This window comes from Topomyia yanbarensis, chromosome 3 (assembly GCF_030247195.1).
Source record: "Topomyia yanbarensis strain Yona2022 chromosome 3, ASM3024719v1, whole genome shotgun sequence".
NCBI classification, from domain to species: Eukaryota; Metazoa; Arthropoda; class Insecta; order Diptera; family Culicidae; genus Topomyia; species Topomyia yanbarensis.
The window spans coordinates 209,573,301-209,597,931 of NC_080672.1; the positions used below are offsets into that span (position 1 = coordinate 209,573,301).

Below are 24,631 nucleotides of genomic sequence, written 5' to 3' on the forward strand. Positions count from 1 at the left end.
AAATTCGTCGCTTACTTAGAACAGAATGAAGGGTAATCCTTAATTCATTTGCTTTTTAAGACAAAATGCGCTACATTTTATATTATGTCAACACTTCCATTACCAACAAGTTTCATGAGCGAACAAGGAGCTGAGGCTCGGAACGATCAACTGAGTCACGGTAGAAATTGTTCAAGAGTCGCGAACATGGAAGATGTTTTCTTTAGAGCAATGGACTCGCCTAATCCGGTTCTTGCAGTTAGAAGATCCCGATACAGTAAACGCACTGAAATAAGTTCAATATTAAATGAGTTAGCACTTTGAGAAAAGAGACACGATTCAGATAACTATAACGACGACGATGCTGATGATGTTGATGATTGTGATTATAATAATTATGAGGATGACGATGATAATAAAGTAGTTACGTAGAATAGTAAAATAAATATCTGTCTGAGCCTAACGTTTTCAATATTTGTGTACATATATTTGACAAGCTCAAAAAATCATTTAACAACTCGACTTTTTGATCTAGTAAAGCAGGTTCTAAATGGCAATGACCAGACCCTTAAAAACAGCCGTATGCTGATGTCATTTAATCATAATGTTGATGTCAACATTTTTCGCTGAATGACAAAAAAGCAAAAGTTGATTTTGAGATATTTTACAGTATTTTTGATGCACTTTCAAAAGAGTACAAATTTAGCTGCTAGTTTTTGCAACCTTCTGAGTTAGAGGTCATTGAAAACTATCATTTTTATTTAAAAAAATGATCGTAATTCGATAACGAAAAATGATATCGATTCATATTCTTCAGCAGAAATATGCGCAATGAAAAGTACTAAAATTGCTTCATAGAGAGTATGAAGATAGACTAACTATTTAAAAAGTTATAGTTAAAAAACTGACTTTTTCAGAAACACTAAAATGACACCCTAAGATAAAGAAGAAAAATAATTATAACATGAAAACCGATAATGCTATAATGCTATAACTTTGATGCATTTGAAAATGTTACTTGAAAAACATTTTTCTACAACTTTGCTGAAGTAAGTACCTTGCTACACCATTTAGTTCTAAACATAATTTTTCGAAAATAATGTTTGGGAGGACCACCATAGCTACATTTTGCTTTAAAAGTAAGAAAATTTAATTTCCAAAAATATTCTCTCAGACATAATTTCTCTAAAATGAACGGTTTGGAAGTTATTGATTTTTGTACCAAAAAACAGCCCTTGTGACCCATAGTGGAATGGTGGGTTTTTTCAAGAAAAAGCGTTGATGTCTTAATTCTCAGTCGCGTTGGAAATTTGAGTAAAGTATAAACTTCAAATCGATTAAAACAAATCGATTTTTTTGGCTCAGTACAATATACATAACCCCTTTAGAAAAATCAGTTTTCCCACCACAATGCATTGATTGAGGAATTTAGATATTTTATTAACAGAGCATTCGCAATAATTCTTTTGTATGTCTATTTTATGGGCCATTTTTTCGCCTTCCCATTGATTTGGTTTGAGATTTCTAGCACTGATGGTGTCCTATGCTGATTTGAGTGATTCTCTGAGTCCTGCCACTATCCCATGTAGTATGTGTTATCAAAAACATCGCGAAGCATCAAGTTCTAAATGTTCTCAAACGATATAATATCCGAAGAGAGTGATAAGAGTTATAAGAAATGTCTCATCACACTGTTAGGTGGATTAAAAGCGTTTTTTTCTTTTAATTCAAAAGCCAGGAAAATTTTACAGTGAAAAATGTATTAATACCTTTCAGTTAAGTGAATTTAGTATTCTTTTAAAAGTAAATTAGTTTAAAGTTAGTGCTATTATTGTCATTTTCGTTAATTTTCTTAAAATAGTAAATAATAAACATCACCATTATTATCATGGAAATAATGCATCTCAGCAAGTTCCACAGTTCTTTCTTTGACTCCATTCAATTATCTCTTTTGGTTTCGACGCAAAATCGTTTTTATCACATCGTTTCATATTAAAAAATAATGATTTCGAACCCACTACATTTGTAGGGAGCTCATGCTGTGTTAACTATTAAATAGCATCAAAATGAAAAGAGATATAGACAAAGTGTCTAATAAAAAGTTATAGAGAACATTAAGAGGCATCAAATGAACAATAGTTACGATAAATTTTGTTGATTAATAATTAGAATAATTAAAAAACTCTCCAAAAAACACAAATTTTGAGTTATTTCGTTAGTAAAAAATCATTTAGCACACTTAACTAAAAGATGTTTGTACATACACTGATAGGACATTTTCTCAGCTTTCCAATGAAATCTTGTAAATAACGATATAAAGCATATTTTTTAGATTAGAGTCTTTTAAGCACTTGCAAGTCGGTTACATGAAAAGTATAGTAATGAAATTACAAAGCAATGAGAAGAGATAGAAATATGACGTCCAACAACAAATTAGGAATCGTCCTAAAACCCAACTTTTGGATAATGGATATTGCTATAATCATACTTCATTACTTCGAGAAAATTAGCAAAAACCTCCTCAAAAACACTAACTTTTAACTACTTTACAGTTAAAAGGTAATTAAAACTAATTAGTTAAAAGATATGAGAACACCATTAAATAGGAAATTTTCTCACCTTTCGAATGGAACTGAAACATTTAAAATACAAAGTATACTTTTTAAGCTAGAGGTATTTTAAGACAAATAAGTTTTTTACACAAAAAGTTCAATAACTCTGTAACGGTTGAGATTTGATGGTATGTGTAGAACAATTTTTTTCTTCAAATATGGCAGTCTATCACCCCCGAGAGATTCTTAACCATGAACCAAACACCCTGTATATATATATATATATATATATATATATATATATATATATATATATATATATATATATATATATATATATATATATATATATATATATATATATATATATATATATATATATATATATATATATATATATATATATATATATATATATATATAAGAGACCTCTCCACATTTTGAAAAAGTTTTGAAATATACATGGGTCAGCCCAGATTTTTGTTCTACGTGTGAATTTAAGAAGTTTCGCTAAAAATGACTTAATTTGGACATGATTTTGAGGTGTCTCCAATCAAAAATCGTGTTTTTGCTATGTTTCCATAGTAAGATCACTTACACTCCGATTTATTAAGCCCTACATGCCAACATATCATCGAATGTTGTTCCTTAGACATCAGGGTTGTTAATCGATAATCAATCGTCATCGTTGATAACGTTAACCACCCGCCAACGGCATCGAAAACTCCGTTAACGATAATGTATCGTCGGATTCATCGTCAATAATTATATATATATATATATATATATATATATATATATATATATATATATATATATATATATATATATATATATATATATATATATATATATATATATATATATATATATATATATATATATATATATATATATATATATATATATATATATATATATATATATCTGGGTTATTTTTGCCTTTCTCAATAGAAAGGTATTGCAATCATATCAGGTCTGAAAACCGACTTTTTAACGGAGGCCCGGAGGGCCGAGTGACATATACCATTCGATTCAGTTCGTCGAGTTCGGCAAATGTCTGTGTGTGTATGTATGTGTGTATGTATGTATGTGTGTGTGTATGTGACCAAAAATGTCACTCATTTTTCTCAGAGATGGCTGAACCGATTTTTACAAACTTAGTCTCAAATGAAAGGTGCAACGTTCCCATAGGCTGCTATTGAATTTCTAATGGATCTGACTTCCGGTTCCGGAATTACAGGGTGATGAGTACGAACACGCAGAAAATATCGATTTTAATAAATTCTGCAATGAATGTATAATGGTGAAAATTTTTCCAAAATGTGACCACAACTGCTTCGATTTGTAGTACTAGGTCATTAACAGCCATTCAAAGTCTCTTTGGTCACATTGGCCACCATCCTCGGTTCCGGAAGCCCCGGCGGAAGTATCCAAATTCAGACTAACAGTCACATCGGTTTCTCGGAGGTGGCTAGACCGAATCAACCAAACTTAGTCTCAAATGAAAGATGTTGCGTCCCCGTAAATGGCTATTAAATTTTATCCCCAACCGACTTCCGGTTCCGGAGTTACGGGTTGTGGCGTGCGATCACATAGCAAATTGTGATTCAAACCGATACCCCGATGGAAGCAAAAAAGGTAAAAAGTTCGCTAAAATGTCTCTCAAATAACTTAACTTTGCAGTTCTAGGTCACCGACGGCCAAACAAACTTTCGTTGACTACATTGACCACCATAGACGGTTCCGGAAGTGCCCGGGAAAAGCGTGTATGTGTGTATGTATGTATTCTACGTGTGAATTTAAGAAGTTTCGCTAAAAATGACTTAATTTGGACATGATTTTGAGGTGTCTCCAATCAAAAATCGTGTTTTTGCTATGTTTCCATAGTAAGATCACTTACACTCCGATTTATTAAGCCCTACATGCCAACATATCATCGAATGTTGTTCCTTAGACATCAGGGTTGTTAATCGATAATCAATCGTCATCGTTGATAACGTTAACCACCCGCCAACGGCATCGAAAACTCCGTTAACGATAATGTATCGTCGGATTCATCGTCAATAATTATATATATATATATATATATATATATATATATATATATATATATATATATATATATATATATATATATATATATATATATATATATATATATATATATATATATATATATATATATATATATATATATATATATATATATATATATATATATATATATATATATATATATATATATATATATATATATATATATATATATATATATATATATATATATATATATATATATATATATCTGGGTTATTTTTGCCTTTCTCAATAGAAAGGTATTGCAATCATATCAGGTCTGAAAACCGACTTTTTAACGGAGGCCCGGAGGGCCGAGTGACATATACCATTCGATTCAGTTCGTCGAGTTCGGCAAATGTCTGTGTGTATGTATGTGTGTATGTATGTATGTGTGTGTGTATGTGACCAAAAATGTCACTCATTTTTCTCAGAGATGGCTGAACCGATTTTTACAAACTTAGTCTCAAATGAAAGGTGCAACGTTCCCATAGGCTGCTATTGAATTTCTAATGGATCTGACTTCCGGTTCCGGAATTACAGGGTGATGAGTACGAACACGCAGAAAATATCGATTTTAATAAATTCTGCAATGAATGTATAATGGTGAAAATTTTTCCAAAATGTGACCACAACTGCTTCGATTTGTAGTACTATGTCATTAACAGCCATTCAAAGTCTCTTTGGTCACATTGGCCACCATCCTCGGTTCCGGAAGCCCCGGCGGAAGTATCCAAATTCAGACTAACAGTCACATCGGTTTCTCGGAGGTGGCTAGACCGAATCAACCAAACTTAGTCTCAAATGAAAGATGTTGCGTCCCCGTAAATGGCTATTAAATTTTATCCCCAACCGACTTCCGGTTCCGGAGTTACGGGTTGTGGCGTGCGATCACATAGCAAATTGTGATTCAAACCGATACCCCGATGGAAGCAAAAAAGGTAAAAAGTTCGCTAAAATGTCTCTCAAATAACTTAACTTTGCAGTTCTAGGTCACCGACGGCCAAACAAACTTTCGTTGACTACATTGACCACCATAGACGGTTCCGGAAGTGCCCGGGAAAAGCGTGTATGTGTGTATGTATGTATGTGTGTGTGTATGTGCGTATGTGTGTGTGTATGTGACCAAAAATGTCACTCATTTTTCTCAGAGATGGCTGAACCGATTTTTACAAACTTAGTCTCAAATGAAAGGTGCAACGTTCCCATAGGCTGCTATTGAATTTCTAATGGATCTGACTTCCGGTTCCGGAATTACAGGGTGATGAGTACGAACACGCAGAAAATATCGATTTTAATAAATTCTGCAATGAATGTATAATGGTGAAAATTTTTCCAAAATGTGACCACAACTGCTTCGATTTGTAGTACTATGTCATTAACAGCCATTCAAAGTCTCTTTGGTCACATTGGCCACCATCCTCGGTTCCGGAAGCCCCGGCGGAAGTATCCAAATTCAGACTAACAGTCACATCGGTTTCTCGGAGGTGGCTAGACCGAATCAACCAAACTTAGTCTCAAATGAAAGATGTTGCGTCCCCGTAAATGGCTATTAAATTTTATCCCCAACCGACTTCCGGTTCCGGAGTTACGGGTTGTGGCGTGCGATCACATAGCAAATTGTGATTCAAACCGATACCCCGATGGAAGCAAAAAAGGTAAAAAGTTCGCTAAAATGTCTCTCAAATAACTTAACTTTGCAGTTCTAGGTCACCGACGGCCAAACAAACTTTCGTTGACTACATTGACCACCATAGACGGTTCCGGAAGTGCCCGGGAAAAGCGTGTATGTGTGTATGTATGTATGTGTGTGTGTATGTGCGTATGTGTGTGTGTATGTGACCAAAAATGTCACTCATTTTTCTCAGAGATGGCTGAACCGATTTTGACAGACTTAGTCTCAAATGAAAGGTGCAACGTTCCCATAGGCTGCTATTGAATTTCTAATGGATCTGACTTCCGGTTCCGGAATTACAGGGTGATGAGTACGAACACGCTGAAAATATCGATTTTAATAAATTCTGCAATGAATGTATAATGGTGAAAATTTTTCCAAAATGTGACCACAACTGCTTCGATTTGTAGTACTAGGTCATAAACAGCCATTCAAAGTCTCTTTGGTCACATTGGCCACCATCATCGGTTCCGGAAGCCCCGGCGGAAGTATCCAAATTCAGACTAACAGTCACATCGGTTTCTCGGAGGTGGCTAGACCGAATCAACCAAACTTAGTCTCAAATTCTCCTCTTCGGCCAATCTGAAAAGAGACTTTTACGTCCGGAAGGAACGTCGAAAGCTCAGTTCGAAAGGCTTTGAAGTCGGAGATCATCATTGTTATAGGCAGAGGTGATTGCGTTTTCTTCTCATTGGCATTATGCGCAATGCGAGGAAATTTAGAAATTTCATCAGCTTCACATTCGGATAAAACATCGAATGAGTTGCTGCAGTCAATTGAATTTTCGGGTGGAGAAGATACCCTTTTCCGTTTAGCTTTAATTTTTGGCATACGGCCTTTCTGGGAGGACCCAGGCAGGAATCAGAATATTTTGGCTCAAATGGCACGTTCCCCGTACATAGTCGGGGATTTGTGCCTTTCCGTGTGTTGAGATAGCACGACCGAATGTTGTTATTTCCGCATCAACGCAGCATCCTATAATGGCTCCAGTGCAGGAAGACAGCGAACCGGAGTTCAGGGGATTCCCTGAGATCGAAACGAGAAGAGGAACAAAAAGGAAAACCGAAGCGGTGAACTCACCACTTCGACAACTCAGGCGTTCTAAGAGAATGAGGACTAAAAAGGTGGATAATGTTTTCGTCTACGGAAAAAAATTAAGTTGAATTTAATAGTAATGAATTATAGAAAAGCTAAGTTAAATGCTAAAATATAGTTAAGTTCAAAACAAAAATAGGATAAGAAACAAAATTATACTATGAGTTATAAGAAAGTTGATTAATATCAATTTCGGATTCTATATAGCTGAATGTTTTCAGTTTTCGAATTTTAATTGAATTGCATTTTCGTTAGGGGGAAGAGCTGTTACATCAGCAACATTAAGTTGCTTTTTCGTACAGTGTAACAAAAACTGTTATACAATGTTTTTACTATAAAACATGTCTAAATGAATTTACGGTGTTCACTGACACCAATACCAATTCAGACCTAGCTTAAAAGCATCTAGAAAATATAGAGCTGGTCTCAGTTTACTATCAACTTACAAAGTGACTACTACTTTATTACAACCGAAACCCGATTCGTTTTTCCACCCCGTCGACCATTCCACTTGGGTAGCTATATGTTAAATTGATTACTATATCTTTCGAATGCCATGTACTAAATAAGTAGACAAATATTTTTTTGTTTATAGAGATTGGACCAAAGCCGTGGGTGTTTGCTTGTAGCCTTATGAAACGTATCATAAAACTTCAAATCGCCATATCTCTCGAATCCCTCGATGGCTCATTTTGAAATTCACTGAGAAGATGTTTGGATACTGTATATTTCGAATGCCGTATGCCAAATTTATGGTAATTTTTTCAGTTAATAACGGTTTTAGGAACACCGTGGTCATAAGTTAGAAAAATTGCAGTCAGAAGGTTTGCACAAATGAACATTTTTGCACTGATAAGTTATCAAGTTCCTTCCAGACAACTTAGAAGTGTTCTGTGATTATTTCTAGCGGTTGTAGATAGAAAAATGAAATACAAAATTCGATTTATCGAAATAATGTTTGGCTTATTTCAATGGATTATTACTATATTGAACAATAAATAGGCGACAAAGAGTAATCCACAAACAACAAGCCATAACTTTTAAAGTATTCAAAATAGATATTTGAAGTTTTCAGTAAAGTTATTCGCAAAAGTAAGAGCTACAAATTTGCTGAAGGCATCATTTTGTTATAATCACTTCCAAGAAAATTTGTGAAAATATCTCACTCATAGGGGGATTAATCAGCAAAAGCACAATACCAAAAGAAAGAGCATATTACCTCCATTAAATTCTCCGAATAGACTTTTGACCTAAAATAAGCCGTTTTGGCGTTAATAATAGATTACATGTTTTTGGTCATATTTCTGGCAATGGGAAATGATAAAAATATTTCGTCCGAATTTAATGTTAAATATCTCTTTTGATAATAGTCCGATTTCAACAAACTATAGCTTATTCGAAAGGTACTCGTTAAAACTGTCTAAAAACATATAAATTGTTAATCTATATTGTCAATTCCGGCAGATAATTTAAAAAAAACTGCAAAAAACGCCATTTTTACGCATTCAAACATTCATATCTTAAAAACTAAACATAAGAATCAAAAACAAATTAATAGCGTTCATACTGTTTTTTAGTTCTTTCATTTAAAATTGGTTTGGATAAGATCGGTTCAGCCATTGCTGAGAAACGCGAATGAGAATTTGTCCGTTACATACACACACACAGACACACACACACATTGTCCCAAATCGTCGAGCTGAGTCGATTGGTATATAAGACTCGGCCCTCCGGGCCTCGGAAAAAATCTTGAAAGTTTGAGCGAATTCTATACATTTCTTTTATAAGAAATGTAAAAAGATACACCACGAGTAAACACAAACAAACTGCTTCAAATGGATAGTCTATTTATAGTAGTAGACTTAAAATAGGTTCAACACACGAATGCAATAAAAAAATACAAACCTTTTCCAAAGTTTTCCCACGCCACCAACCTTTACCGTCACCTTCCTTCCCAATGACGATTACTTGGCAACCTTGTTTCAAGGGTAGTTGATTTGGCTCACTTGGTGTAAAATCATACAATGCTGTAGCAACTAGTTCCTTGAATGGCCACTGAAGTAATTGGTTTAATCTAGAATTTGAAAATATGATGACAGTCAGTTGATTATTTTTTAGGACCTCAGACTACCACACGTACCCTGCAAAGTTTTCTCCTAGATCGTTACGCTCATAGAAGGAAACCAGTTCAATAATGGTTTTAAAATATCGTCGCGTTGATAAATAATATGAAGGCGCTAAACTATCCTGTTTTTGATATATTTTCATATGTTTTGTTATTTTGCTATCAGTTCTAAAATATGAAAGGAAATAATGTACAAGTTCTAAATGCCTATGACGGTAGCACACTGTATATCTATTTACTCAGAGTTAAGTTGCTCTCACTCGACATTTCATCAAATGTTAATCTATTTTTGCGCCTTCCTATTGTCACAGAAAATCTGACATAACATGTTCATCGTCACAGTGGACGAATTACTCATGCGTTGCATGCATTTTAAGCCTTGTAGGTCTGGTAAGAATCTAACTCTATATCCAACAATACGTGAAAGGAGAAACGAAGCACAGACAAACAGACGTAACACGAGATGAATATTCATCATCCATATAAAAACGGTCGGTTTAAATTATGAAAAATGTGCCATCTCACATAGCTAAATGCGTCTCTTCGTTTCCGCACGCAACTGGAAACCACAGGTTATAAGGGACAGTTGCGCAAAGAGTGAAGCAAATCCACCCTAGGGTAGGATCCGCCAGCTGGCTCTAATATTTCTTATATTTTGCTAAACCCTGTCGAAAACGACACACTCCCACCCGACCAATGTTACCAAAATATTTGTTTTGTTTCGGGCGTGTATTTGTTCTGATTAAAATATTCTATAGGAGAACTGGGGGCAAGTCCGACACCGTGGGTAAGCCCGACACCCCACGACTTTTCCCAGATATCAAATTTTGAATTATACAATAATAACAGGATATCATTAGTACGATTATTTTGAGCATTTCGAGACACACAGATGCCATATAGATTCATCCAACGTCACAAAATAAACAAAACATGCGAAAACAAAGTTGATGCGCACTTGGATGTTTTTTTTTCAATTTGTTTATTTGATAAGGTACGTATGCGTTAGCTTAAAGGTGCCATTTTTTCATTGTTTTACATTTCGAATTTTTTAAAACTAGGAGGTTAAACATTTCAATATCATTTTGTTTTATATAATGAAACTAAAAAAAAACATTACAGCTAACTTATACATATAAAAGAGGGTATAATATAATATTCGTAAGATTTGGGTCATTTTGTGTGTTCTTTGTATAGTAATTCACTTTATGATTTTTAGAAGGGAGATTGTAGGAGAAATTAATTATTAACTAAGCGGAACATTTTACAAGCTTATTAACTAGAAATAACTAGAAAGAGTGGTTCAAGATTAAGGGGAATTAATTAGGGCTATTTTAAAGTAGTGGTACTGTTGTGCATTTCTTAACGAGATTAAATATTGATCAACTAAAACTAGAAGATAGGGGGGCACATAAGTTTTGGGAAGATATTCAAGGGGAGAAGGGGGTGAAGTCATACATCTGTGTATCAGAGACATGGGAGGGAGGATGGACAAGGCTGAACGGGGGGGGGGGGAGATATAAACTTTCAGTTTCCGGCATCAGGAATTAACGGCCAGGATAACAGATTCGAACGGATTGATCAACTAAAACTAGAAGATAGGGGGCACATAAGTTTTGGGAAGATATTCAAGGGGAGAAGGGGGTGAAGTCATACATCTGTGTATCAGAGACATGGGAGAGATGGTGGAAAAGGCTGAACGGGGGGGGGGGATATGAACTTTCAGTTTCCGGCATCAGGAATCAACGGCCAGGATTACAGATTCGAACGGATGCATCAAGTATTGGGACGCTGGGCGGTTTTCCTCGAGTCGGCAGGAATTCCTCCAAACGATTTTGTAGTACGGCTCAGATACGGATCGGAAACACACCGCGTTACGCGTGTGATGTTGTACTGTAGATCTCGTGTTGTTGGTTCATTCGACAGATGTTTTGTCTCGTCTTGGAGTTGTATTAAACCATCGTTGGGGTACGGTAGGCGGAAGAGGGCACTTCTGGGAATGATAAGAGAAAAGATAGGGGCATTTAAATTTGGATATTGATGGTTTTGAGGAACGTGTATATAAGGGACATGTAGAGCATATCGCGGCTTGCTAGTACATCTCGAACCGGGACATTGGGTGATCTTCCTCGGGCCCGAAGGGAATCGAATAGTTGAGATCTGGCAGAACAGTACTCGGCGCATGCCCAGACAACAGATTTCGTGATAACCGTTGCCACAAGCGCAGATACCGCTATCCACGAGCCCAATACGCCGGAGATGTGCGTCCAGCGTGTAGTGATTGGACATGAGCCGAGACATCACGCGAATAAAATCTCGACCCATATCCATCCCTCTGAACCAAGGTTTCGTCGATACCTTAGGGATTATCGAATGTAGCCACCTTCCCAGTTCACCATTGCTCCATGAAGTTTGCCAACTTTCGAGGGTTATCTGATGAGTAATACTGAAAAATTCGCTGAAGCTAATTGGTCTTTCATGTATGTCACCTTGTAAAGTGCCCGCCTTAGCTAAAGAGTCCGCTTCTTCATTACCTGGAATGGAGCAATGCGAGGGAACCCAAACTAAGGTAATCTTGTACGATCTTACAGACAAAGCACGCAGGTGCTCCCAGATTTTCCCCAGAAAATATGGAATGTGCTTTCTAGGTTTCATTGAACGGAGAGCCTCGATTGAGCTGAGGCTATCCGAGACAATAAAGTAATGATCGCAGGGCAAAGTATCAACGATCCCAAGGGTATACTGAATAGCAGCAAGTTCTACGACGTAAACTGAAAAAGGATCATTGAGTTTGAATGAGGCGGTGAGGTTTTGATTGAATATACCGAAGCCAGTGGAGCCGTCGAGGCTTGACCCGTCGGTGTAAAACATCTTGTTGCAGTCGACTTCTCGAAATTTACTATGAAAGATGCTTGGGATCACTTGCGGACGTATGTGATCCGGGATTCCACGAATCTCGTCTTTCATGGATGTGTCGAAGAATACAGTTGAATCAGAAGCATGAAAGAGATTGACATGGTTGGGATAGTATGAAGAAGGATTGATATTTTGTGCCATGTAATCGAAGTACAAGGACATAAATCGGGTTTGAGAATTGAGCTCGACAAGCCTTTCGAAATTTGCAATTACTAACGGGTTCAAGATATCGCATCGGATGAGCAATCGGTATGAGAGTTCCCAAAATCGATTTTTCAGCGGAAGGACGCCCGCCAGCACTTCTAAACTCATCGTATGTGTCGAGTGCATGCAACCCAAAGCACTACGCAAACAACAATATTTGATTCGCTCTAGTTTGATAAAATGTATGTTCGCAGCGGAGCGGAAACAGAAACTCCCGTACTCCATCACCGACAATATTGTTGTTTGGTACAGCCTGATCAGGTCTCCTGGGTGGGCACCCCACCATGTTCCGGTTATTGTACGGAGAAAGTTGATCCTTTGTTGGCACTTCTGTTTCAGATAGTTTGACCCATTAATTGAAGCTGTAGTTGCGCTGGTTCACGCTTCCTTGAAAATACGACTAGCTCAGTTTTCTCCGTGGAGAACTCGATACCTAGCTGGAGGGCCCAAGCAGACAAATTGTCCAAGGTATCTTGCAATGGTCCTTGCAGATCGACGGCTTTGGGACCTGTAATAGAGACCACACCGTCATCTGCAAGCTGCCTTAGCGTGCAGGAATTGACAAGACATTCGTCAATATCATTCACGTAAAAGTTATAGAGAAGGGGGCTTAGACATGAGCCCTGGGGAAGACCCATGTAGCTAATTCGTGATGTCGATAAATCACCATGCGAAAAATGCATGTTTTTCAGACAGCAAGTTTAGCAAAAAGTTGTTTAGAGTCGGTGAAAGACCATGCTGGTGCAGCTTCTCAGAAAGAATTTTGATAGAAACTAAACCAAAGCCCCCTTTATATCTAGGAAAACTGATGCCATCTTTATGCTCTTTGCTAGCATAAGCCATTTGAATTTCTGTTGAGAGCAACGCAAGACAGTCGTTCGTGCCTTTGCCTTTGCGGAAACCAAATTGTGTATCTGACAGTAAGCCATTTGCTTCAACCCAATTATCGAGGCGAAACAAGATCATTTTCTCGAACAACTTTCGGATACAGGACAGCACCGCAATCGGTCGATACGAGTTGTGGTCGGAGGCTGGTTTTCCTGGTTTTTGAATGGCGATGACCTTCACTTGCCTCCAGTCATGAGGGACAATATTATCCTCAAGAAACTTATTAACTAAATTCAACAAGCGTCTCTTGGCAGAGTCTGGCAGATTCTTTAACAAGTTAAATTTGATTCTGTCTGGCCCTGGGGCTTTATTGTTACATGACAAGAGAGCAAGTGAGAACTCCACCATCGAAAACGGTGTTTCGTTCGCGTTATTGTGAGGGGTCGCGGCGCGGTAGATCTTCTGTGCCGGGGCGGAATCCGGACAAACCTTCTTGGCAAAATCGAATATCCAACGGTTTGAATATTCCACGCTCTCATTAGTACTGTTTCGGTTTCGTAAGCGCCGGGCCGTACTCCAAAGAGTGCTCATCGATGTTTCTCTCGTTAGTCCGTCGACGAACCGGCGCCAGTAGCTACGTTTTTTGGCTTTTACCAAACTCTTCATGCGCGTTTCCGCCATCGCGTACTGTCGGTAGCTAGCTGGCAGCCCGTCGTCCCGGAAGGTCTTATACGCAGCGGCCTTCTCCGCGTACACGTCTGAGTACTCTTTGTCCCACCATGGATTGGGAGGACGCCCGCGTGAATTCGCGTCTGGTACGCGTTTAGTCTGAGCTTGAATCGCGGTATCGAGAATCAAGCCAGCCAGGAACCCGTACTCTTCCTCCGGAGGAAGCTCTTGTGTCGATTCTACTTCAATGTCCGAGATGGATTTGAATGTATCGAAATGCTCTTAAACGAGTTGAAAGGCGAAATTAAAACAACTGCAGCTAATCATAATAACGCGGTTGCACACATAGCCAAAACCTCGGAGTTGTGGAATGAGCTGGCTGCTTCCAACAAAACTGGCAAAACTGATGTCGTTGCCACAAAAAATCACTTAACATCATTATTCGACATATCGATGAAAGCTACGAAAAACAACATCGCAGCCTATGTCAATGAACTGACCACCGATATGACACGCGAGTTGAAACAAATTTGTTCAGAAATTGAAAAGGTCAGCAGCGTGATAACTGACATGGCTAACAACTGTTCGGCTCAGAATATGAGTTATGTAAACCCAATATTTACGGATGATATTATCGATGTTAAAGCAAATTTCTAGTGCAGTAAACTCACTGGAACAAAAGACTGCTGCTTCACCCGCAACAGATTCCTCCCCTAGTTTAGAGGCTGAGATGTCCGTCGAGGCAGCCAGTAACTCAGGCTGGCGTTTCCTTGGCAACTCTAAGGTGTGGAAGGCTGATTGGTCCGAATACGACGCACGTAAATTGCGTCGTCTCAATCAACAAAAAGCGGCGGAGAAAGCAAGAATAAAGAAGAAACGGAATAAACAGAGGCCCGCTAATGCACTTGACACCACCCGTAATAATAATACTAAGCGTCGCAAGAATCACGGTTACAAGCACCACACAATTTTCGACAAAAATAACGGATGTAATTACAACCACAGCAGATTTGCGTACCACGATAACAAACGCCGCGACATCGACAATCTTCCGTTGGATAGAGAGCTACTGGCTAAGGCAAAGAAACGTTTTTCAAGGCCACCTTCAACTTCGTTCAGCCTACCATTGCATTCCAGAGAGGCGATGTTTTAAACCCGTGCCCTACCGACCAACCTAGCACCTCACATCGAACAGCTGCTGCCACACCTATGTACCCCTCCGGAATTGGCGCCTGTCAGTGTTTTTGTCGCTATCGACGCGCTCATTAGAGCAAGATAATAATGAATTGACAAATCATATTGCGATTCAAGATTTAGAAGAGGTAGAGCTAGGTCTAATTAATTCCCATTCAACTAACACTTCTCCAAGAGAATCTCAGTCAAGAACAGAAATCTTGGTCTATTGCCAAAACTTTAACCGCATGAAAAGTGCAGCTAAGATGAATGTGATTCAAAACAAAATATTAGGTTGTCATTATTCCGTAATTTTAGCAACTGAGACTAGTTGGGACGAAACAGTGAGAAGTGAAGAAGTTTTCGGGAGCAATTACAATGTATTTAGGGATGACCGTGATTGTCTTGTATCTGGTAAGAAGTCAGGAGGGGCCGCTTTGATTGCGATTTCAGCAAAACTAAATGCAGAAGTTATCAAAACTATAAAATCAAAAGAATTCGAGCATGTGTGGGTGAAAGTACATGTTAAAGACGAAACTCACGTTTTCGCTTCGGTGTATTTTCCTCCAAATTTTGCTCGAAAAACGACTTACGAAAAGTTTTATCATGCTGCTGAATGCATTATTAATAGTCTTTCCCCGCACGTAAAAGTTCACATATATGGCGATTTCAATCAACGCGGTATTGATTTCATACCAGATGCTGATAATGAGAGCATCCTACTTCCTGTTGTAGGGGAAAATAAAACTTTGCAGTTCATTTGCGATAAATCTGCCAGTTTAGGACTTAATCAAATAAATCACATAAGAAATCAGCGACATTGCTATTTAGATTTATTAATGACGAATATAGACGAAGACTTCTGTGTAACGGAATCACTTACTCCCTTATGGAAGAATGAAGCTTATCATACAGCCATTGAGTTTTCTATATTCTTGCATGTTAACGACAGACCTGGTGATAGTGAATTTGAGGAGGGTATTTGATTACGAGTCCGCTAACTATGAAAGCTTGAGGCAAAAAATTAATGCAATAAAATGGCAAATGATTTTAAGAAATGAAGAAAATGTTGAAGCTGCCGTAGACATCTTCTACAAAATATTATTTGAAGTCATTCACGAAGCTATACCATTGAAAAGAAGAAGGCGTCACTATAACTCAAAACATCCCATCTGGTTTAATAGAGAAATCAAAAATTTAAAAAATCGTAAGCAGAAAGCACACAAAATCTACAAAAAATACAACAGCGAAGATAACTTAACAAACTATTTAAATCTATGCGATCAATTGAACCTTGCCATTGATATCGCGTTTCAAGAGTACAATGCAAGAACAGAACGCAATATAAAAACTTGCCCAAAAAACTTCTTTAATTACGTAAAAACTAAAATAAAATCGGATTATTTCCCAACAGAAATGCATCTTGATGGAAAGGTAGGCGATAACTCAGAGGAAATCTGCAATCTTTTTGCAACATTCTTCCAGGAAGTTTACACTACATTTTCAGAGAAGGATCGAGAGCGTGAATACTTTTCATTCCTCCCAGAACTTTCAAGAGATATTAACATTAAACAGATAAAAGTACATACAATCATGGATGCCTTAAAAAACTTGGATTGCTCTAAAAGCCCTGGACCTGATGGCGTTCCACCGGTGTTTTTAAAAACTTTGTCAATAGAACTAACCGCTCCTTTATTTTGGCTTTTTAACATGTCTCTAGAATCAGGTTGTTTTCCTAAAACATGGAAAAGCTCTTTCCTAGTTCCAATTTTTAAAAATGGTAAAAAATCCGATGTGCGTAACTATCGTGGAATAGCTATCATCTCGTGCATTCCCAAGATTTTCGAGGCGATTGTTAATGAAAATTTATTCCACCGAATCAAGAACAGAATTACCCATGTGCAACATGGTTTTTTCAAAGGGCGTTCTACAAGTACAAATCTACTCGAATTCATTAACTACACATTAACAGCAATGGATAACGGAAACCACGTTGAAGCTCTTTATACAGATTTTAGCAAAGCATTTGATCGCATCGACATACCCATGCTACTTTTTAAATTAGAAAAAATGGGGTTTGAGCCAGGACTTCTTACATGGGTACAATCATATCTTACAAATCGTGAACAAGCTGTTAGATTTAAAGGGATAAAATCAATCCCAATTCAAGTTACATCAGGAGTCCCTCAAGGGTCTCATTTGGGCCCGCTATTCTTTATTTTATTTGTTAACGACATTTCCTTCATTCTAAAAAATGTAAAAGTTCTTATATATGCTGATGATATGAAACTATTTCTAGAAATAAGAAATGGTGAAGACTTTCAGACATTTCAAAACGAAGTAAATATATTTTATACATGGTGTAATAAAAGCCTGCTGAAACTGAATGTAAAAAAATGTAATTCCATAACATTGAGTAGAAAGAATAATATACAGAACAATAGAATCTTATTGGGAAATCAACAAGTAGAAAAGTGTGACAGAATAAGAGATCTAGGAGTTATTATAGATTCCAAAATAACATTCATAGATCATTATAACACAATAATTAACAAAGCAAACAGCACACTAGGTTTTATTAAACGCTTCTGCTATAATTTCCAAGATCCCTATACAATAAAAACATTATATGTAGCCTATGTGCGTTCAACACTAGAATATTGTAGTATAGTTTGGTCGCCTTTTTCAGCAACACATGCAAACCGGATAGAATCAGTACAAAAGCAGTTTTTGATGTTCGCTCTTCGTAAACTAGGTTGGACTGGACTACATTTGCCATCTTATGAAGCACGGTGCATGCTAATTGACATTCAAACCTTGAAAGATCGTCGTGAATTTTCTGTGGTATCATTTGTAAACGACATTGTATCACATCGTATTGATTCAATCGAACTTTTATCGAAACTAAATTTTTATGCTCCTTCTCGACAATTACGTAACCGCAGCATCTTTTGTACAATTCGCCATCGCACCAATTATGCCAAGTTTGGCCCTTTAAACCAAATGATGAATATTTACAACAAACATTGCGAAAGCATTGACTTCACTATGTCGAAAACAAAACTTAAGCAGCAGTTTAAAGTAAACCAAAATTTTAACTAGTGTTAAGTTAGTTTAATAATTATTGTAAGAAACCGGTCTACATCTGATTGACGACTTGAAATAAATAAATTTTCGGATATCGCGGACGCGTAGCTCTTCCAATCAATATTTCGTGTGAGGTTATACGAAACATTGATTGTATTCGGTGGCCCTGAACCGTTAGCAATATTAATTACGATTGGCAGATGGTCGCTGCCGTGGGGATCAGAGACTACCTTCCACATGCAATCTAACGGCAACGATGTCGAGCAGAGGGACAGGTCTAAGGCGCTCGGACGCGCTGGAGGGGCAGGAATCCGTGTCATTTCACCCGTATTCAAAATGGTCATATTGAAGTTGTCGCAAAGCTCATGGAGTAGGGTAGATCGATTATCGTCATGAAGGCAACCGGTGCGGGGAGGAGTTCCGCAATATCGCAAAGCCGTCGGTGGCTAACTGAGGCTCTAGGGGGGATGTAGGTGGAAGCAATACAAAGGTCTTTGCCTTTAATTCTGGTTTGGCAAGCGACAACTTCAATGCCTGGTGTCGACGGGAGGTCGATCCGATTGAAAGAATAGCACTTTTTGATCCCCAAAAGTACTCCTCCGTAAGAGTCTTCTCGATCCAAGCGAATAATATTAAAATCGTGAAAGTGTAGGGTTATTTCTGAAGTGAGCCATGTCTCGCATAGGGCAAATGCATCGCATTTCAAATTATTTAGTAAGATTTAAACGAATCGATTTTCGGGATAATGCTTCTGCAATTCCACTGTAGAACAGTGATTAAATCCTTGACCTCGTTCGATGAATTAGCCATCGAAGGATACAATCGCTGAAAGGAGGGGCCATTTCGCAGTGAACTGCATCAAGAATGTTTTTACTGCGGGGAGAAAGCTTATCAAGATACTTTTAAGGGGGTCAGAAATGTTTAACGCTGTAAGAATACGGTCCACAATGTCAGAGAAATTTATTAAGCCAGCACTGTTTTCTTTCTCTGGCTGAGATATGGGAACACTTGGGGTTTTTGATGTTCCTGGAAGTGCTGGGAACTCCTTTTCTGAGCTCAGGTTACTGAGACCGGGAGCGACTTGCTTCGGTTTTGCACCAGTACTTCCTTGAGTAGTTATTTTAGGGGGACCATGAAGAGACACCTTCTGGCCTTTACGACGAAGCTTTGAAGAGGAAATGTTCTTCCTTTTTCTACTACTTCTAGGCACAGCAGAAGATGTTCCCTCCTGGAGTTCATCACAGTCGCCTTCGTCAGTAGACAAGTTGGTAAAGATGTTCGTAGAGACAGGTGGCGTAGCTATCTTAAGCATTTCTGCAAAAGATCGCTTAGAGCGTCCCTGAAGGGAACGCTTAAGATTTTCCTCGCGTTGTTTGTACGCGGGACATGAAGGGAATCATGTGGGTTTCCCCCACAGTAGAGACACTTTTCGACATCTCTACCACAGAAATAATCCGCATGATTCCCACCGCATTTCCGACAGCGGGCTTTATTGCTACAATGGGAGGCTGTGTGTCCCAATTGTTTGCAATTAGTACAGTTCATGACCCGCGGCACAAAGAGGCGAACAGGTAGACGAACCTTGTCAAAGAGGAGGTAATTGGGCAGGGCAGAGCCGGCGAAGGTCACCCGATCAGAGTCTGAGTTGACGTATGTTTTCTTCCCGTCAGCTGCGACTGACGCTGAATGCAAACGTTTGCATTCCAGTATCTTCACTGGCTTAAGCATGGGGTCTTTGAAACAGCCAGTCCCATATTTTAGCAGGTCCTCGCAATTCAGACTCGAATCGGAAACGACCCCACTGACTTCCACCCTGCTAGCTGGAATATACACCCTGTACTCCCTCGTAAAGGGCTCGTAGCCAGCAATATCGTTTGCCTGAGTTGAACTGTTAACCACCACCCGAAGCTTATCAGGGCGAATTTTCGATATTCCTGTCACGGCCGAATACCGATCCGTCAGAACTCGAGAAATCTGCAACAGATTCAAACACTTTTTTTCTTTGGTCCGAAAGAAGATCACAAATGGCCCGGTGGCCGAGCTCGGATATACCTAGAGCCGGGGAGCCGATTTTATTTCGACGTCCATCTCACCTTGAGACGAACCGCCGTCAGGGGAAGTCATTTTTGCACGTGCCTATTGCCCAGTGCACGTTATTAAGACAACCAAGAAGGGGAAACGAAAACTAATACTTAGCTTGTGTAGGTAACGGTATCCAGACGGCTTACTAGAAGAACACTGCTTCACTTCACTGACCGGCTAACGGTACTCAGAAACAGAAACACAAAAGAAGGGAAAAAATACTGAAACCTCAACTAGGCGTAGAGTGTGCAAATAACCTTGAACGCGGATTAACACTATTTGTCGCTATAGAGTGTACGGACCGATAACAAAAGACTTCTATCTCGACTGAGTGCTCGATAACGAATGAACTTGGATGTTATTTTTAGGCGAAACACTTTAAGGTTTTAACAGCACAAAGACTTTGAAAATCACCAGTATTTTTGCCGCACATTCTAATCTACTCTCCATATCATTATTTATCTGCGTTGAGGTTAAGTTTGAGTATTCCAACACTGTTTATTGGACATTTAACAAAAATGTGCACTGTTGGGGTAAGACCGACAGTTTTAGGACGGGTAAGATCGACACGCTATTTATTTTTGGTTGAGTTCATTTTTTGATTCAATGCGAACGACTGGGAGTTGTTTACGGTATTCTACTTTTATAACATCATGTTAATATTTGAAATATACGGAAACTCTGGTATTTGCATTTATTCCTTGTCAGTATTGTCTAATATGAGATTCTAAAATGATATTGAAGAACAATTTCCATCGACTGCCGGATTGTTGATCAACAGAGTTCCGAAAAATCATAACACGAATCGGATAGCTTACTACAAAAGCGTATGTTACTTCTAAGCGAATGAATCTTAGTAACAGGGGATGTATTCTTCTTGCAGAATTGATCTTACTTCTTAGAATGGTTTCACAAGCGTTAATAAAGCTTGAAAAGATTAAGAGGGAAAATCTTTACCATAATACAAACCAAGTGTTGAACATTATTTATTCACACCACACATTCGTATGCTTTTCCTCTTGCTAAGCGATGAAATTCCAGAAAGCATGCATTTGTATCACATATACTCATATACACATAGTTACACTTTATCACACATACACAACACATTTTCAATGAAAAAAATTGGACAAAAAGAAAGCTAACAAGGGTGCCGCTTTTACCACTTCGGTGTCGGTGTCGGTCTTACCCGCAGCTTTTTTTAAATTTTATTTTTCTCCATTTTTTGGCAACCAATTTTTAATGAATACAATTTTTTGAAACACTTAAAAAATTATATCTTGTTAGGAACCATCTAAACAAGGATTACGCACAGAATATACAATTTTTGGAGCTTTGTGGTATTTTAGAAAAATGATTGCGCTTAAGGTGTCGGACTTGCCCCCAGTTCCCCTATTACTTATCAACTTCACGCTTCTAGAAAAATCAAAGATTTAGTCTTTATATCCGCATTTAAACGACCATAACGTTTTTACATTTCTTACAAAAGAAATGTATAGGATTCGCTCAAACTTTGAAAACTTTTTCCGAGGCCCGGAGGACCGAGTCTCATGTATCAATCGACTCAGCTCGACAAATTGAGACAATGTCTGTATGTGTGTGTGTATGTATGTATATATGTATAAAATGTCATGTAATTATCTCAGCAATGTCTGAACCGATCTTAATGAAACTAGTTTCAAATGTAAGGCCTAACGTTGCCATTTGACACTCTTATTTTTGATTTTCGATATATTGTTTACTTTCTGAGATATGGACGATGTTGTCAAAACACAGCAGGTTTTTTGCAAATAACTTTCGAACAATACAATATTGTCCCACAAACTGCAAAAATAGAAAAGCTTGTAAAAATACGTTACTAACAAGCTATAGATTGTCAAAATCCGAGCACGAGCGGCGGAGATATTAAACATTTTGTATTTTTAGTCCTCGCTTACCAATTTCCACTAACTAAAAATGAGTTTGTTTCATACAGAGTGTTGCTTTACTGGTGTTTTTGGGGCAAAACTAAACCGATTTTGAATATCGAGGTATGAAAACACATCTACGTGATGCAAGAAATTCGATGTTGAGAGCATTTTGTGAACTATCTTTATAATAAGTTAACTATTTCTCAAATATATATATATATATATATATATATATATATATATATATATATATATATATATATATATATATATATATATATATATATATATATATATATATATATATATATATATATTTGAGAAATAGTTAACTTATTATAAAGATAGTTCACAAAATGCTCTCAACATCGAATTTCTTGCATCACGTAGATGTGTTTTCATACCTCGATATTCAAAATCGGTTTAGTTTTGCCCCAAAAACACCAGTAAAGCAACACTCTGCATGAAACAAACTCATTTTTAGTTAGTGGAAATTGGTAAGCGAGGACTAAAAATACAAAATGTTTAATATCTCCGCCGCTCGTGCTCGGATTTTGACAATCTATAGCTTGTTAGTAACGTATTTTTACAAGCTTTTCTATTTTTGCAGTTTGTGGGACAATATTGTATTGTTCGAAAGTTATTTGCAAAAAACCTGCTGTGTTTTGACAACATCGTCCATATCTCAGAAAGTAAACAATATATCGAAAATCAAAAATAAGAGTGTCAAATGGCAACGTTAGGCCTTACATTTGAAACTAGTTTCATTAAGATCGGTTCAGCCATTGCTGAGATAATTACATGACATTTTATACATATATACATACATACACACACACATACAGACATTGTCTCAATTTGTCGAGCTGAGTCGATTGATACATGAGACTCGGTCCTCCGGGCCTCGGAAAAAGTTTTCAAAGTTTGAGCGAATCCTATACATTTCTTTTGTAAGAAATGTAAAAACGTTATGGTCGTTTAAATGCGGATATAAAGACTAAATCTTTGATTTTTCTAGAAGCGTGAAGTTGATAAGTAATAGGGGAACTGGGGGCAAGTCCGACACCTTAAGCGCAATCATTTTTCTAAAATACCACAAAGCTCCAAAAATTGTATATTCTGTGCGTAATCCTTGTTTAGATGGTTCCTAACAAGATATAATTTTTTAAGTGTTTCAAAAAATTGTATTCATTAAAAATTGGTTGCCAAAAAATGGAGAAAAATAAAATTTAAAAAAAGCTGCGGGTAAGACCGACACCCCGAAGTGGTAAGAGCGGCACCCTTGTTAGCTTTCTTTTTGTCCAATTTTTTTCATTGAAAATGTGTTGTGTATGTGTGATAAAGTGTAACTATGTGTATATGAGTATATGTGATACAAATGCATGCTTTCTGGAATTTCATCGCTTAGCAAGAGGAAAAGCATACGAATGTGTGGTGTGAATAAATAATGTTCAACACTTGGTTTGTATTATGGTAAAGATTTTCCCTCTTAATCTTTTCAAGCTTTATTAACGCTTGTGAAACCATTCTAAGAAGTAAGATCAGTTCTGCAAGAAGAATACATCCCCTGTTACTAAGATTCATTCGCTTAGAAGTAACATACGCTTTTGTAGTAAGCTATCCGATTCGTGTTATGATTTTTCGGAACTCTGTTGATCAACAATCCGGCAGTCGATAGAAATTGTTCTTCAATATCATTTTAGAATCTCATATTAGACAATACTGACAAGGAATAAATGCAAATACCAGAGTTTCCGTATATTTCAAATATTAACATGATGTTATAAAAGTAGAATACCGTAAACAACTCCCAGTCGTTCGCATTGAATCAAAAAATGAACTCAACCAAAAATAAATAGCGTGTCGATCTTACCCGTCCTAAAACTGTCGGTCTTACCCCAACAGTGCACATTTTTGTTAAATGTCCAATAAACAGTGTTGGAATACTCAAACTTAACCTCAACGCAGATAAATAATGATATGGAGAGTAGATTAGAATGTGCGGCAAAAATACTGGTGATTTTCAAAGTCTTTGTGCTGTTAAAACCTTAAAGTGTTTCGCCTAAAAATAACATCCAAGTTCATTCGTTATCGAGCACTCAGTCGAGATAGAAGTCTTTTGTTATCGGTCCGTACACTCTATAGCGACAAATAGTGTTAATCCGCGTTCAAGGTTATTTGCACACTCTACGCCTAGTTGAGGTTTCAGTATTTTTTCCCTTCTTTTGTGTTTCTGTTTCTGAGTACCGTTAGCCGG

At 37.5% G+C, this 24,631-nt stretch overlaps 1 protein-coding gene across 6 annotated transcripts in view; it reads right to left on the bottom strand.

The window, feature by feature from the left end:
- LOC131690670 (protein vav) overlaps nucleotides 1-24,631 on the bottom strand; it is a 1,592,017-nt gene that overhangs the window by 200,923 nt on the left and 1,366,463 nt on the right. For 5 of the 6 annotated variants that reach the window (XM_058976597.1, XM_058976596.1, XM_058976598.1 and 2 more), the window contains 2 exons: nucleotides 9,521-9,673; nucleotides 9,286-9,454 (listed from right to left, as the gene is read on the bottom strand). The exons of the other annotated variant lie outside the window; for it this stretch is intronic. In XM_058976597.1, the coding sequence (XP_058832580.1) occupies nucleotides 9,286-9,454; nucleotides 9,521-9,673 (322 nt within the window). The remainder of the gene's footprint in view (nucleotides 1-9,285; nucleotides 9,455-9,520; nucleotides 9,674-24,631) is intronic. 6 annotated transcript variants of the gene reach the window in all.